Source organism: Dendrobates tinctorius, unplaced genomic scaffold (assembly GCF_039654945.1).
Source record: "Dendrobates tinctorius isolate UK_male_01 unplaced genomic scaffold, ASM3965494v1 ptg000043l, whole genome shotgun sequence".
Classification (NCBI taxonomy): Eukaryota; Metazoa; Chordata; class Amphibia; order Anura; family Dendrobatidae; genus Dendrobates; species Dendrobates tinctorius.
The window spans coordinates 2,360,388-2,377,987 of record NW_027361711.1 but is presented as its reverse complement, the minus strand read 5'-3'; the positions used below and the strand labels follow the sequence as shown (position 1 = coordinate 2,377,987).

The following is a 17,600-nucleotide window of genomic DNA, read 5'->3' as shown; positions in this document are numbered from 1 at the left end:
GGACTGAGGTCCCGCCCCCAGGTGAAAGCGGTGTGACAGGCGGCGTGACACATCTATCATCATCAAAAACAACATCTTCTCCATCACAACTGCCCTAGGACAAAGCTCTTCCTGTGGAGAGTTGTACCAACTTGGCTGCAATACCACCAGTCCCAGAGGATCTGCCCTGCAGCGCTGGTCACCTCTGACCAGAAACCACAGGTGGCATCACGAACACTTTACAAACTCTTTATTTTTCCCCTGTAAATATTTCCCTTCCATTGGACGCACAGGGCCACGGACCGGGTCACTGCTGCCGTGACACATCCTTTTAAGACACCGACCCGGTACCGAGTAACCCATGGCCCTTGGGGGCGCTCCATAACGTTAAAGAGAAAGTGCCTCCCGTAAAGGGAAGTTGTGTTTGAATTTGTTTTAAGTTCTGACACATGTGTTCAAAAACTTTGTATGTTCCTGTAGCATCACTTTACTCTGTTTCAGCCCGTGGATGTGCTGCGTTTAATGGGAGGGGGGTATGTGGCACCCTTGAGGGTTCAGTCGCCACAGAGGTACTGCACCTCACTCAGAACTGTGGTATCCTACGTCCCAAGTAAGGTGGTGGCACTTGACAGTACTCTAACACCTGCACCTAACACACACCCTATAGCTGCAGGGTATCTGGATGTACCCTACGGGAGGAGGATCTCAACCCTGTCTGGGTGTTAAAGGGTGTTGGGAGGTGGGTGGAGTTAGTAGGATGAGAGCTGGAGAGTGAGTTTAGTGAGGATCCGCCCTGAGGGGAGGAAGTGGAAGGACGTGTGAAGCAGCCTCTGGTCAGAGGAGCTGCTGGGAAGAGAAAGACTGAAGGAAGCTCCCAGAGGAGGGAAAGGATCCTAGAGGCACAGTGCAGTGACCATACTGTCCGTGGGGCTCGTTCTACGCCGGCTGACATCGGGTGGAGGGATCAGGTCGCAGTATTGGGACTGGCCCTAAAACTAGTGGAGTGGACAACGGACTCAGCTAGATAAACCAGAGGCTCTGAGCATTGCAAGTGCTGCAGCCAAATCCACAATTACTCGCTGAAAAGGCAGACATATAGGATCCAGGGACCTAAAGGTTATTGCCGCTAAGATCCGAGTCTGCTGGCTTGGGACACTGTTTATGAAGGTGCTGGAAAGGAGGGAGGAAATCAGCACAGGGAGACGGCCAGGAAAGGAACACACTGAAGGGAGTTCTGGAAAGGTGTTCTCCATCTGCCTGGAAGTTTGCTAGACCCCTCACCTGGAGGACGCAGCGCCAAGCGGGCATTCGTGCACACAAGAACTGTGAGTAAAGCTTTGGAACTGCACCCATCTGTGTCCTCTGAATTCTTTCTGCAACACCTACTCAGCACTGCTACATCTATCATCATCAAACACAACATCTTTCCTATCACCACTGCCCTGGGACAAAAGCTCTGCTTGTGGAGAGTTATTCCCACTCTGTTGCATCACACCATCAGTCCCAGAGGATCTGCCCTGCAGCGCTGGTCACCTCTGACCAGAAACCACAGCTGGCACCATGAACGTTTTACAAACTCTTTATTTTTCCCCTGTAAATATCTCCTTTAATTGGATGCCCAGGGCCACGGACTGGGTCACTGCCGCTGTGACACATCCCCTTTAAGAAGCGACCCGGTACCGAGTAGCCCCACTGCCCTGGCGGGCAATCCATATATAGAGGATGTGTCCCGTGTAGTGTAGTATATAGAGGTTGTGTCCCATGTGGTGTAGTATATAGAGGATGTGTCCCGTGTGGTGTAGTATATGGAGCGCCCTCACACGCCAGGGCTGTGGGGTACTCGGTACCGGGCCAGTTGATCTTCTCAACGGGAGTTGTCATGGCAGCAGTGACCCGGTCCATGGCCCTGGGGCTCCATAGGGGTCGTTTCAGTGTGCTTATGGTGGTGAATGTTTATAAGTGATTCGTGACGCCACCTGTGGTGTTCGGCAAGGAAGATGATGAGCCGACATTGCAAACAGCTCCTCTGGGACAGATGGTGTGGTGCAGCAATGATGTTATAGCCCTCCACAGGCAGGGCTGTAGTCCCAGGGCAAAGTAGGTGAAGTGACACTTAGATGGTGTAGTGTCGGGCGCAGGAGGGATGTAGCAGTGCCGGGCAGGTTGACGCAGGAATAAGTGGAGGACTCCAGGGCATGCAGTTCCAAAGCTTTACTCACAGTCTGTTGTGGTACAGGTGACCGCATCCGTGCCGTGTCCTCCGGGTCAGGAGCTCAGCCAACTTCCAGGCAAAATGAAGTACTCCTTTCCAACACTCCGCCAACATATGTGCCTTTTCTGAACGTCTCCCTCTTAGCGCCTTTTAGTGAAGTACTCACAGTACTGAGTTACACTGGAGTTCCTCCTGTCAGATGTTCCTAAGAATTCTACTTGTACGGCAGACAGCTGTAGCCTGCTTCGGGGACTCCTTCTACCTAGTCCCGGCTCACACACGTTGCTGTTGTGCCCCCAAGTCTGGTGTGGGAATAAAGTGGTCACTACTTCTATTCCTCCGGTGTCTGCTGCAGGACCATTAGTATCCATACAACCTCGGGGACCGGACCCCGGCCTTGCGCTTAGAACTTGGGAAGGGTTCTCCTCTAACCCTGATACTTGGTTCTCTTCTTCTCCTCACGTTCCGTACTAATTCTTCCCTTCTTATGGAGAGTCAGACTTTCTATCAATGTTCCTTTCTTGTGCCAGCGGACCCAGATCACTGAGGTCGGCTGCAGCACTTCCTTCATCCATCCCACTCAGGGGATCTCCTTTCACAGACTGACCTCGTCAGACTCCTGTGACTAACTGACTACATCCTATCCTCTTCCCGCTCTTTTTGTGCAAACTAAACTCCAGCAGCCTCCCAGCACGCTTCATTTTCCAAGCAGGGAGCCACCAAAGTGTGCTTTGCTACACTACTATGTTGTGTGGGATGCAGGTGTTGGAGTGTGGTCAGGAGTCTCCACCTTACCTGGATAGTGGGGCACCACACCTCAGGAGGAGGTGCAGTACCTCTGTGGCGACTGAACCCTCAGGGGCGCCACATATATAAAGGTTGTGTCCCTGTGGCGCAGTATATGCAGTATATAGAGGTTGTGTCCCGTGTGGTGTAGTATATAGAGGATGTGTTCTTTGTGGTGTAGTATATAGAGGTTGTGTCCCGTTTGGTGTGGTATATAGAGGATGTGTCCTGTGTGGTGTAGCATTTCTATATAACTGCATGGTGGGCCCCAAGAATGATTTTTCTCTGGTGGGCCCAAGGTACTCCAGTCTGACTCTGGGTACAGTGCCCCCTGCTCTGTGGGTGAAATATTTAACTGGACTGGCTGTAGCAATCCTCCATCTCTGTGAGGGCACTATTAAAATTTTAAGTAGAAAAAGTTGCTCTCCGGCGATTAAAATTTTAATGTTTTTAATTTTTTTCCTATTTTACCATGATTGCTATGGTGACAGAACCCCTTGAAGTCATTTCCCTATCCATATTTGTTTGCATGGCAATTGTCCTGCTCTTATTCCCATTTTTCTTCCTTTTTGCAGCCCCCTAGCCCTTACTCCGGACATTTTACTGCACTGAAGTTTAGGTCCTCATTGACTTATATGGGATTCGGTGTTAGGGGTCAAGTTCGGGTCCCGAACCAGACTTTATAAAAAGTCTGGCTGAACCCGAGTTCACTCCTTACTAATCCTGATGCAGGTTGGAAACTTGTCTAATAGTCTTGAGAATTTGGAAGGAAACCCGATGAAATGAGATAATTGGCAATGATGATTTAGGTCTATGCAATCTTTTGTGAGCTACAGAGCCTACGAGTTGAAAATATGAAAAAGCTCCAGACACCCAAATCTGCATAAATTGAGATAGCTGTGCTTTAATGGATTTATATTATTTAATCTTAAATAAACTGTTGTAATTTATTCACAGAATGTCCAGGAGGAGCATCTTCCCCATGTAGTAATCGAGGAACATGTTCTGATGGTCTGGACGGTAATGGTATCTGCTCATGTCAGGTATGCCAGCACTTTATTTCTGTTCACTTAACATCCTCTTCAAAAATGTTTTGGATCATTCACAATAGTCTTGAATTAACTTTTCCAAACAGTTTGGCTCTCCCCCATTTTTTATACCTTCATATTCAACCCTTTTGCCCACCTTCTCGCAATCTTAGCCTAAAACGTACAATAACCCTCCAATGACTTAAATAGTAACTGTTGTTTAAATTTATTTTAGAAATCAATAGTACACATGAAAAAAGTAACTTTGAAATAAATCTTATCAGAAAAAAATAGCATTTTCTCTGCTATAATTGATCAGTTATCAACATTTTTAATTCCGAGGTAAATGTGTATTCACTGAAGACAGACTTTCCCATTTCTGAGATAGGAGATGGCAGTTACTTTTGATAAGATTCTATGTAGGAGGGAGGAGCTAGAGGCAGAGCTCCTCCCTCCTCCTCCCCCTCATATCTCCATAGAATCTCATCAGCAGCAGCCGCCATCTCCTATCTCAGAAATGGGAAATTCTGTCTTCAGTGATTATATGTTTTACCTCAGAATTGAAAATTTTGATAACGACTGATCAATTTTGGCAGAGAAAGAAAGCAGATCTTTCTGATCAAATATAATATAAAGTTGCTTATTTTCATGGGTACTATTGAGTTATGAAATTAATCTCTCACATATTGTCCGCATGACCTTTTCCCTGGCAGTTGCAAGCCCTCATAGACAGTGCCCTCTCTCTTTGTTTAGCAGTTTGTCACAAATATAGCAATGTTTTAAGTGTACTTGTTTTTTACTTTTATGTTACAAACTTTTTTTTACATGTACAGTGTGCAGGAATTAATCCTGCAATTTCACCACTATCAGCACATGCCACCAACGTGTAGCAATAGCCCACAATCACATTTTCTATCTAAAAATCTAATTGATCTTTTATATTTGAGGTGTCTGAAATCAGCTACTATAGCAATCATAAATGTAAATGCAAGTATTCCCAGTGGTGACAATGAAGGAAAAATGAAACATTACATAATTCCCAATTTGTATTCACAGAAAAAAGGAAGTTAATGAGGAGAGTATGTAATAAATTAGAAATTATCGAGACGAAAATACTCCAGTTTTTTGATACACTAAAATATAACTTTTAATATTTAAATTAAAATTGTCCAATAACATGAATTAGACACATACCACCACCAAAGTATCATTAGACACTTATGAAAGATACCTAGGGAGGTGCCTGTCCCTACGATATCTTATAGTTACCCTACCTGTCAGCGGAGGTTGGCACCCTAGATCCTGCACAGTGGCTCTCCCGCTCGTCGGCGGCTCACCCTGCTGGCCCTATCGGCCCTGTTGTAGAGCAAGAGAGAAAAGGTGACACAAAGGAGGAAAAAGGTATCAAAATGTTATATGTATATTGCACTTAAATGTTGGGGTCCAATCATTTTGTCCAGTTTAGAAGAATTGTCTATGTAGACATATCGATGGTACACTTGCCCCTATTTTAGAACAGCCTACCAGCAGGGGTTGGTGCCCTAAACGTAGCGAGAGTGGCCCTCCAGCTCGGCGGCTGTGCCTTATTAGATGTAGATGCCAATTTGCATGATGTAGATGCCAATTTGCATGGTGAGAGGGAGAGGGTGATGAATAAAGTGCCTTGTGTCAAGATTAAATGATGTATGGTAATTGCCACAAGTGATTGGCATCAATATCACATCATAGACTATACATAGGTAACAGGTAAACCAACATATTAAGCACCAGTATGCATAGAGAATAGTATCAATATGATAATAATACAATAAATATTATCTATCACCAGTGCTCAAAGAAGTAGAAAACCACCCAAAAGACCAGAAATACCAAAAGTACCCATATAATAGACAAAGTAGGCAAATATAATATGTTCAAAAAATATATTTATTCATATCCCAACAAACAGAGAAATGGGAATAGGAGTAATACCCTAACATAGTGCCTGTTTTTACCAGACATATAACAAATAGTTAATTGAAATACAATAGATCATAAAAGTATCTCCACCAAATAAACAGGCAGAAAAAGGTAATGAACTGATACCCTCCAAAGAAATTCAGTTCAAATAACTGTCCCAATAATAATATATAGCTAAAAAAGGGGCTAAAAGAAATGAGAAAATTCATCCCCCAAAGAAATTTAACCAAACAACAAGGGCTTGGTATATAAAATGTGGCAAAAAGGTCTCACAAGAAATATAAAAATTATATAAAAATATAACAGCAATGTACAGAGAGGTGTCACAAAAGTATGTGGCTTGAAAACAGTGCAAAAGTGCAAAAATAGATTCTTTCAACAAAATTGACAATGTGCATAAATTGGGAGGGGGGAATAAAAGCATAATTACATAGTGCCCAGATATAATAAAGCACATAAGAATCACATGATAGTAAAATGGCCGCAATATTAATAAAATAGAGAGCTATACCTTTAAATGCCGCCGGTACCAAATACAGCACAACCCCGATGCGCATTTAGGAATAGGATTCCTTAGTTTATTTGGAGGAGATACTTTTATGATCTACTGTACTTAAATTAACTATTTGTTATATGTCCAGTAAATACAGGCACTGTGTTAGGGTATTACTCCTATTGCCATTTCTCTATTTGTTGGAATATGAATAAATATATATTTTGAACATATTATATTTGCCTACTTTGTCTATTATATGGGTACTTTTGGGTTTTTATAGGTAACAGGTAGTATATGTAATATTATGACCTATCATGGCACCCTGGTATACGGAGATTTACAGCAATAATAGAATATTCACAAATAAGATGCAGTATAGCCTACATAGCCATAGTAAGTAACCTGTGACAGTGTAATCAGAAAACACCCTATTATAGGATTAATAGACAGATGCCTATTGTCCTCAGGGCTGCAATAGATGCTGCACATCACTATAATCTCTCTGAGTACCTTGATTAAATAAAGTGCTTAGTGCCTTATATACAGATTTGATGGGTACAAGTTATATTACCCAAGGTACACATTGGTTCCTTGGGTGATATAACTTGTACCTTGTCTTCAGATGTTTCGAGCCACAAGTATAGCAACAGTGGTGATTTGTAATGAAAGAAGAGTTTTCCATTGGAAATCCCCTTTTACCCTTCTTATTCCATATTTGTATCAAACCATACCGTTTCATAATTCAGTTGACACACCAAGTAACTCCATATGTGTATTGCTAACCAGCTTATTGAAAGAGTTTATGGACATTATCTTTATTTTACAGAAGATACATGGGTGATGTTGTTGTGGAAATTACTATTATATAGGTATGACAGGTTCTTCTCCTGCCTTTGTTAATGTAGTCCCTCACAGATTACAAAGCTCTCCTGTTCTTCAAAATGGCTGCTGGTGGAAGAGCATGTGAGCAAACCTGTACATCAGCCTCCTCCAATTGAAAAACACTATATTTGGGGAAGCTGTTTTCCAACTATAGAAGGCTGATGGACAGGTCTGGTCACACGCTCCTCCACCAGCAGCCATTTTATGGACAGGAGAACTGTGCAGTCTGTGATGAAAACTGTAATAACAAGAGCAGAAGGAGAACCAACCTGTAACACTTAAATATAAGTAAGTGTCACAAATCATGTCCACAACACATTTGTTAAAATAAAAGGGACAACCCATTTAAACAATAGGCCTGAAAGGCATAGCTCACACATTTTTCTTTCGGCCTCCTTTCCATGGCAGCAAGGGTCCCACCTCTCCCAGTACCTTCCTTTAACTGCTGCTTGAAACCGGTCCACTCGTCTTTGTGGCGATCAGGTGTGACCTCATTGTGCCTGAGGGTTGTCCCTTTTGAAGGTTCATACTTTCTAGGGGTTTTTTTCAATCACAATTGTTTATTTTGCTTGTTTTATGAATGAATGATGCAAAATTTGTGGATATTTTGTAGGAATAAGTAGCATTTTCTTAGAAATGCCCTCTCAGACACATTGCACCCAAACACGTAGTAAGGATGCCTGATATTATATGATAATATGATCTGCCAACTTTGCTTTTCTCTCTGCCAATGTGTTCATTCTGCTGCTTATCTACAGAATTCTGTAATGCTGTAGATAAGCCCCCGATGTAACCTGAAAGTTAAGAAAAAAGAGTTAGATTATTCTCACCCCGGCATTCTGTCCGGTCCGATGGGTGTCACCGTCCCGTTCGGCGCCTTCCATCTTCATACGATGATGTCCTCCTCCTTGCTTCTCCCTCGGCTCCTACGCAGGCGTACTTTATCTGCCCTGTTGAGGGCAGAGCAGAGTACTGCAGTGCGCAGGCGCCAGACCTCTCTGACCTTTCCCGATGCCTGGGCACTGCAGTACTATACTCTGCCCTCAACAGGGCTGATAAAGTACACGTGCGCAGGAGCCGAGGGAGAAGCAAGGAGGAGGACATCATCGTATGAAGATGGGAGGCACCGGACCACGACACCCACCGCACCTGCCCCCCCGGTGAGTATAATATAACGTGTTTTTCTTATCTTTCAGGTTTCATTGGGGGCTTATCTACAGCATTACAGAATGCTGTAGATAAGCCCCTGATGGCAGTGGCCGCAGCTTATAGCGCTAAAATGGGGTGACAGATTCCCTTTAATACATCCCTATGAAGGTCAGTGATTACTTTTAGAGCCCTAAAATTGAGATAACCAGATATTATAGGCAATTTCCTAACCTGCGCCAAAACTCTGGTGCGCCAGAGAAGCGCCTGACGCTGGGTTAACAACGTACGAAACCTGCTCCAACTTATACATTGCTTATAAATGTGATCTCCAAGTTCCAGTTGTGGGGACTGTATGGGGACTGTCCATTACAAACTTCTACTGACTATTTCTAGTTTATGTTTAGGATGGATTTGGTGGAGTGGCCTGTGAGAAATGTGCTGATAACAACATGTATGGTGCTGACTGTCGATCTGGTAGGTTCAAAATCAATTCATTACTGTGAAACTAAGCACAAAAAGTTAAAGATGTATACTTATATCATTACAACCACGGTATCAAAATAGTAAAATATTTTCACAAATAGTATTATACAATGTAAACCATAAAAATATTGCGTTTTATCAGTAATTAGGACACGTTCACACTAGAACTTAAAAAATCGCTCCGATATTGATCCAGAAAAGTAGGACGAGTGCCATGCGAGTGTCATGGAAGTACAATGCTATTTTTGCATTCATCGAGTTTATGCGCTAATGGTAACGAGACCTAGGGGCTCATACTCATCAGAGTGAAAAAAATCGTTCTGATGTTGTTCCTGAAAAGTAAAACAAGTGTAATGGAAGTTTAATGTGAGCACAATACGATTTTTCTCACCTAACATGCGTATGCAATCCATATGTAATTGCATTTTTAGCGTCATCTTTTAAATACAGTAATTCTCTGTAACTCTAAGTAGCCAGCTGTGAGCTGATAATAATTAACAAGGGGGACCCCCAAAAAAGTGATGTTGAGTCCCCCTATAATTAATAACCAGCATTTCAAGTTAGTTTACTAACTGATAAACCAATCTAAGGCTAGTTTCACACTAGCGTTAGGAGGCGCAGCACACGGCCGCCGTGCAGCTCAACCCCCTCCAGTCAGCTCCTCCTATTGGCGCATGACTCTGCAGGCGACCTGCGTACCCAAATGTTAGCATTGGGTATGCAGGCCATGAGCTGGTATGATTTTAACGGCGCATGCGCCCTTTTGACGGTGCGCTGAGCGCACCAAAATGCAACACTGCATTTGGCGCACATCGGCGCACCGTCAGAAGGGTGCATGCGCCGTCAAAGTCATACCAGCGCACGGCCTGCGTACCCAATGCTAACGATAGGGTATGCAGGTGGCATGCAGCGTCATGCGCTCATAGGAGGAGCTGACCGGAGAGGGCATGGCAGGGGGCGGAGCTGCACGGCGGCCGTGCGCTGCGCCTCCTAATGCTAGTGTGAAATTAGCCTTATATACAGAGATAGTGAGATAGATGGATTGATAAAAAGAAAACACAGCAGCATTCTTTGAGGATCAAGCTATATGAAAACGCTGGAAATATTAACCTCTTAGTGACAGAGCCAATTGGATACTTAATTACCAAGCCAATTTTTACAATTTATGAGATTCACTTTGAGAGCTTTGGAACGCTTCAACGTATCCCACTGATTCTGGGATTGTTTTCTCATGACATATTTTACTTCATGTTAGTGGTAAAATTTCTTCTATATAATTTGCGATTATTTAGATTATTTATGAAAAAAACGGAAATTTTGCAAAAATTTAGCAAATTTTGCAATTTTCAAACTTTTAATTTGTGTACCCTTAAATCAGAGAGTGGTGTCACACAAAATAGTTAATAAATAACATTTCCCACATGTCCACTTTACATCAGCACAATTTTGGAAGCATATTTTTTTGTTAAGATGTTTAAGGGTTAAAAGTTGCCCAGCGATTTCTCATTTTTCCAGCAAAATTTGCAAAACCATTTTTTTAGGGACCACCTCACATTTGAAGCGACTTTGGGCGGTCAATATAACATAGACTACCCAAAAATGACACCATTCTAAAAACTTCACCCCTCAAAGTACGCAAAACCACATTCAAAAAGTTTACTAACCCTTCAGGTACTTCACGAGAACTAAAGCAATGTGGAAGGAAAAAATGAATATTTTACTTTTTTCACAAAAAGGTTACTTTGGAACCAAATTTTTTTTATTTTCACAAGGGTATCAGGAGAAAATGGACCACACAATTTGTTGTGCAATTTCTCCTGAGTGCGCCAATACCCCGTATCTTGAGGAAAACCACTGTTTAGGCACGTGGCAGGGCTCAGAAGGGAGGGAGCACCGTTTGACTTTTTGAACGCATAATTGTCTGGAATCAATGGTGGCGCCATATCGCGTTTGGAGACCCCCTGATGTACCTAAATAGTGTAACCTCCCCAAATCTAACTACAACCCTAACCCCAACACACCCCTAACCCTAATCCCATCCCTAACCAAAACCCAGCCACAAACCTAAACATAACACACCCCTATCTGTAATCCCAACCATAACCACAACCCTAACCCTAGCATAACCCTAACTTTAGCCCATTCCTAACTTTAGCCCAACCCTAACTTTAGCCTCAACCCTAACTTTAGCCTCAACCCTAACCATGGCGCAACCCTAACACTAACTTTAGCCCAGCCCTAACTTTAGCAAATGCATTTTTTATTATTATTTTTACCTAACTAAGGGGTGATAAAGGGGGGTTTGATTTACTATTTTTTTTACTTTGATCACACTGATAGGGTCTATCAAAGTGATCAAAATGAACCGATAGGAAAAACTTCCTATTGTTGTCGGGTGCCAGCCATCAGATCTCGACGAGCGCATTGCGCATGCACTTGTCATTTCCTTCCCAGAAGAATACATCGGCATGGGGACATCACGGGGGATGCAGGAGGGTCCAGGGACACCGGAGGTACCAGGGGGAGTCGGGGGACCCCATTTATCTCTCCTCTGATGTGCAACCACATCAGAGGAGAGAGAAATTAAATGGAAAATTGGACACGGTCGCCGTTATTCCGTTAACGGCGATCACAACACTGGAGTCGGTAAAAACTAACCCAAATCATGTTCTCTTGGGTCTCAGCTACCCCTGGTAGCCGACACCCCGGAGAAATTCAGACACTGGAGGGCGCTAAACGCTTATTTCTCAGCGATGTTAAAAAGTGGTGCTGAGGCATAAGTACCCTTAACTGCCGCAGTTAAAAGGCATATAGGCGGTCGTTAAGGGGTTAAATCCAAGCTGTATTGTTCTCAATAAGATGTACTTACTAAAATTGAAGGTTTGCATAAATTGGCCAATTCATGTGTGCCCATTAACCACGGCGAGGTGATATTTCTCTGATGGGTCCTATCCTACTGGACATACCACTTTCATATCCTACTGAGCATGCCACTCTCGGGCTAAAACGCCTACAATTAAATAGATAAAAATGTCTCTCTCGAGCTATAAGCCTACAACTTAAATGGGCAAGTAGAACTGATTAAAATCACCTATAGGTTAATGGGAGGAGTGCAAAGTCAGACAACGGGCAGTCCAAATCTCCAATAGTAAACTATAGTATAAAACGTGACCAGCATTTCCTTAGGCCTGTTTCACATTTCCGTTATTTTGACGGGAGGCAAATCTGCCAGAGCGGTTAAAAACGGATCCGCCTCCGTCATGGGCTAAACGGATGCTACAGGATCCGTGTTGTGTACGGATCCACTGGAGGGGAAATTTAAAGGAACCGCGGCCTGGAAAGGAGAGAGAGGGAGAGAGAGAGGGAGAGAGAATTTTTTTTTCTTTGGACGGCTGTTCCGGAACGTTACTCTTGGGTTAAAAGCCCTGCTCCAGCAAATCTGCCGGGCATGCGCAATATAAATTAGCGGACCGTCACTCGGAAAAAACGTTGCAGAGTCCGTCCCATCCACCCGGGAAACGCTAACATTTTGACGGATCCGTCAAACGGGTGGGACGGACGACCGTCAGTCAAGATCCACCGCTAATGTAAGTCTACGGGGGAAAAAAACGGATCCGCCTCTTTTTTGGCGATCCGTTTTTTTCAAAAATTGGCGGATTTTGACTGACGTGTGAAAGAGGCCTTAGTGTGAACAGGTGCAAGCTGCAATGACTGCATGATATATAAAAATAATACACTGCAGCACTCTGCAGGGGCCAAGATATATGAAAACACACATGGGCACACATGAATTGGCCAATTTATGCATTAAGAACCTTCATTTTTGTAACTACTTCTTATTGAGTAACAGTACAGCTTTAACCTTAAGCTTTTTTCGGTTTTGCATTTTCGTTTTTCGCTCCGATCCTTCCCAGAGCCACAACTTTTTTATTTTTTCATCAATATGGCCATGTGAGGACTTATTTTTTGCGGGACGAGTTGTATGTTTGAACAACACCATTGGTTTTCCATGTCGTCTACTAGAAAACAGGAAAAAATTCCAAGTACGGTGAAATTGTAAAAAAGTGCAATCCCACACTTTTTGCTAGGTTCACTAAATGCTAAAGCTGACCTGCCATTATGATTCTCCAGGCCATTACGAGTTCATAGATACCAAACATGTCTAGGTTCTTTTTTATCTAAGTGGTGCAAAAAAATTCCAAAACTTTGCTAAAAAAAAATTGCGCCATTTTCCGATACCCGTAGCATTTCTATTTTTCGTGATCCCGGGTTGGGTGAGGGCTTATTTTTTGCGTGCCGGTCTGACGTTTTTAATTATACCATTTTGGTGCAGATACGATCTTTTGATCGCCCGTTATTGCATTTTTATGCAATATCATGGTGACCAAAAAAATGTAATTCTGGCGTTTCAACTATTTTCCTCACTACGCCGTTCAGCGATTAGGCTAATCCTTTTTCTTATTTATAGATCGCTTATGAACACGGCGATACTGAATATGTTTTTTTATTTTATTTTTATTGTTTTATTTTGCATAGGGCGAAGGGGGGGTGATTTGAACGTTTATATTTTTTTATATTTTTAAACACATTTTTTTTTACTTTTGGCATGCTTCAATAGTCTCCATAGGAGACTAGAAGCTGCCACAACTCGATCAGCTCTACTACATAGAGGCGATGATCAGATCGCCTCTATGTAGCAGAATTGCTGACTTGCTATGAGCGCCGACCACTAAGTGGCGCTCACAGCAATCCGTCACTGACAACCATAGAGGTCTCCAGGAGACCTCCGGTTGTCATGTCAACACACCGGTGACCCACGATCACGTGACACGTATCACCAGTGTGCGTATTTCCAGCACGATTGCCAGAAGCGCTTGTTAAATGCTGCTGTCAGCATTTGACAGCAGCATTTAGCTGGTTAATAGCCACGTGTGGATCGCGATTCCACCCGTGGCTATTGCGGGCATATGCCAGCTGTTCAAAACAGTATTGGTGTTGGCGTCACTTTTGTAATTTCAGCTGACATCAAGCCCAGGGGTTAGTAATTGAGAGGCGTCTATAAGACAAACCCATTAGTAACTCCATAGTCATTTGTAATAAATACACACGCAAAAAGTCCTATAATTGAAATAAACACAGAAAGTCCTTTATTTGAAATAAAAACTCCCCAGCCCTCTTTTACACATTCATTACTGTAAAAATAAAAAAATAATAAAACACCATATTCCTCACCTGTCCGCAGATAATCCCTATGTGATTCTGTCCCATGAAGAACTCAGCTCCGCTACATCCAAATGGTTTGTTGAGTGGTGGCATGATGCGACCTCTCAGCAAGCAAGCTGGAACACACTGATATGGGAGCAAGATTATGCTCCGGCAGTGTCTAGTGCTGACGTGACTAAAGTCACCGGAGTTCATAGCTGATGAACCCCGGTCAACTTACAGACATCACTGCTCACATCGTGAAAATTTTTCATGGCCCCTTCCTAGGCTATTAATATAAGCCCATAGCTATCTGCCTAGCCTTCGCTGGCTATCAATTATAGGGGGACCTCATGTCATTTTTTTCTTTAAGTTATTTATTTTTTAACTAAATACATGTACGTTAATCTACACACGTGCTGCACTAATTATATATGTTACTGACATCTTTTTATCTATTTTATGTATATATCTATTCAATTCTGATGGGTCACACTGTGAATTTGCTCATGAAATGTTGGGGTTCCTATGAAAAGAGTGTGTAAAAATCGGATGGCACACGCATGGGCTGTGTGATTTTTACTCACACCCATTGACTTGCATTGTTGAGTCTTGTCAGATACACGCGGCCACTCGCAGCATGCTGCTAATTTATCTCCGTTCGATCTGAGCTGAGAAAAAAAATTGCAGATGAACACAAAATCCAATCCGATCTATTATTGGACTGCACTCGTCCTTTTTAGGGTATGTGCACACACTCCGGAATGCTCTGCGGATTTGGCCGCGCGGATTTTGTAAAATCCGCAGGTAAATCTGCAGGTCAAAAGACCTGCGGTTTTACCTGCGGATTAGCCTTCGGTTTTGCCCTGCGGTTTTTCATCTCCACAATGGAGGAGATGGCAAACCGCAGCGGAATCCGCAGAAAGAATTGACATGTCAATTCTTTCTGTGGTTTAGAAACCGCAGCAAAACCGCACAGAAAAATCTGCACCGTCTGCACTGCGGTTTTTAATATTGATAGGATATTATGGTACTGTACACCGCAGCAAAAACTGCTGCGGATACGCAGCGGCCAAATCCACTGCGGAACCGCAGCAGAATCCGCAGCATGTGCACACACCCTTAAACGCAGATGAGCATGTGCCCTTAAAGGGAACCTGTCAGTGGAGTCATGATGCCCAATCCATATATCCAAAAATTCGAAAGACACATTTTTTTTTAGAGCCGTTAAAAGTTCTCATACTATACGGACTGAAAATGTGGTTAGTCTGGAACTGGGGAAAATGGTCCAGTCTTGAACTGGCTAATGATTCCTTTGAGGACCATACCGAGAAAAATATATCTGCCTGTAATCATGCAGCCAGGTTCTCATTAATGCTGCCTGTGAATTGGGCAGCGGGAATCGTCTGACAGGTTCCCTTTAATGTTTTGTGCTATGAACCGCAAACCTCTTATTTACAATTGCAAAACTGGTAGACTACCACTAGGTGGCAGCAGATAATAACATTTCTTTAAGTTCAGAATTATCACAAAACTAGAAAAATATTCAGGAATATTCCCACAAAACTAGAGAGATCCACTTAAATTTTTCTTCAAAATTACAAAATGTACCTCTAGGACCATTCAGAAATTGCAATCCTGGGTCAGTTCTTCCTTGTTTAAATAAATGCAAAAGATTGTTTTGCAGCAAAGCAAAGGAGCTAAAGGATGATAAGCGAGAGAGAGAGAGAGAATTTGACAGACCCAGGGAGGGTATTTATCCAAGAACTGTGCCGCACTACAGCTTTTCATGTATGCAATTTCTGGTGTCTAAAATGTGCCCATACCTGTCACTGGAAAGCCAAAGATTCACTTGTTAAGCTCTAATTACTGAACAACTTGATTTAGTTGTCATCTATTATAAAGTCATATAGTAGTAGAACAATTATAAGTTATCTTAGCCGAGTTCTAATATTAAACTGATGCATCATTAAGGATGACCACCGAATATCCACATATGACCACTGGATCATTGTATGTATACATCGGTCATTGGTGATGGAAAATAAAACATTAAACAATGGGAAAACTAAAATGAACAACTGAATCACCGAGAATGGGTCTGTAGTTTAGCGAGTGACCTAACGGTGAATATGGGATCACTCCGTACTTCTGAATGTAATAATTCATATAAAGAATACTAGTAAGTTCTCATGAGAAGTCTGACCATAAAACCTTGCAAACCCCTTAAAAGGTTTGTCCAGCGCCGATCACTTCCGCTTTGGTACCGTGTACCTATTCATTTGAGTACAATAGCTCCTGAACTTGTACACGTCCTACTAGGTATCTGTAGACCAAGATCATGGACGCTGTTCTTCTCCGCAGGCAGGAATCATTGGCCCAGGAAAAGGACTCTTGGGACTCTTCTCTTAGAACCATACATTGTGGCATGCCTTTGTTATTTATCCTGGAAATATATGAATAAATCAGCATCTGCATGTTCCCATTTCCCTGCTTCAGATTTCAGCTTTCAACAATATGATTTATTCCACAAATATTGACGTAGAACGAATCATTTTACTTGTTACATGCAGAAACCATCGTCTTCATCATCACAACATGGCTGATTAAAGGAGGGAACTGACGCACACAAACAATACACGATTCACAAACTCTAACAATTAGCACAGCGCCATCTACTGTCTGCCCAAGATGGCCCCAAGTGCATAACCCTGCAGCTGTTGTATACTCCGACGTCATTGCTGACAATGTTGCGGCACTGCATGTGGGGACACGCCCTATTAACAAAGAAAATGACAGCATTCAATTCTATTCTAACAGTACAATGTAAAGTTCCAAGAAAAGATGCCCTGGAATATATATTTTATTGGAAAAGCTGGGATTTTTGTAAAACAGATTTGTCAAGAGATTTTTTTTAACAAAGCTCTGCATAAGACAATGACACTATATATTCTAAGTCTCGGCAGTCAATGTAAAATATTTGCAATAAATAATTTTATTTGATAATGTAGGATGTTACTTACACAAATGTGTGTATCTGACTTTGCTATTGGCAAGTTTCTGTACTGTATAATACATTACTCTTTTATCTCCACAGCCTGCTCTTGTGTACATGGGGTTTGCAACAGCGGAATTGATGGGGATGGTATATGTTTGTGCTTGTCAGGCTATGGTGGTCCTAAGTGTGATGAACGTAAGTATAGTAGATAAGGAAGGGCTGGCATTTTATAGAGCAGAGGAATGTACTATCTCTGATTAATGGGTGTAAATGACTGGTGAGTTGCTACTATCTAGAAAGAGTTAATGGCAACAATAGTCCCATAAATGTAAGGTGGTATGGAGACAAGGGACAACCCTGCTCCAACACCATATGCATAAGCTCAAAAACTAATGTAGAAACCAGGAGAAGCAAAAGAGCATGCAG

At 42.6% G+C, this 17,600-nt stretch overlaps 1 protein-coding gene across 1 annotated transcript in view; it reads left to right on the top strand.

The window, feature by feature from the left end:
- Positions 1-17,600, top strand: part of STAB2 (stabilin 2) — a 335,756-nt gene that overhangs the window by 93,473 nt on the left and 224,683 nt on the right. The window contains exons 4-6 of the mRNA XM_073575159.1: positions 3,935-4,020; positions 8,896-8,965; positions 17,274-17,369. Coding sequence (XP_073431260.1) covers positions 3,935-4,020; positions 8,896-8,965; positions 17,274-17,369 — 252 coding nt within the window. The remainder of the gene's footprint in view (positions 1-3,934; positions 4,021-8,895; positions 8,966-17,273; positions 17,370-17,600) is intronic.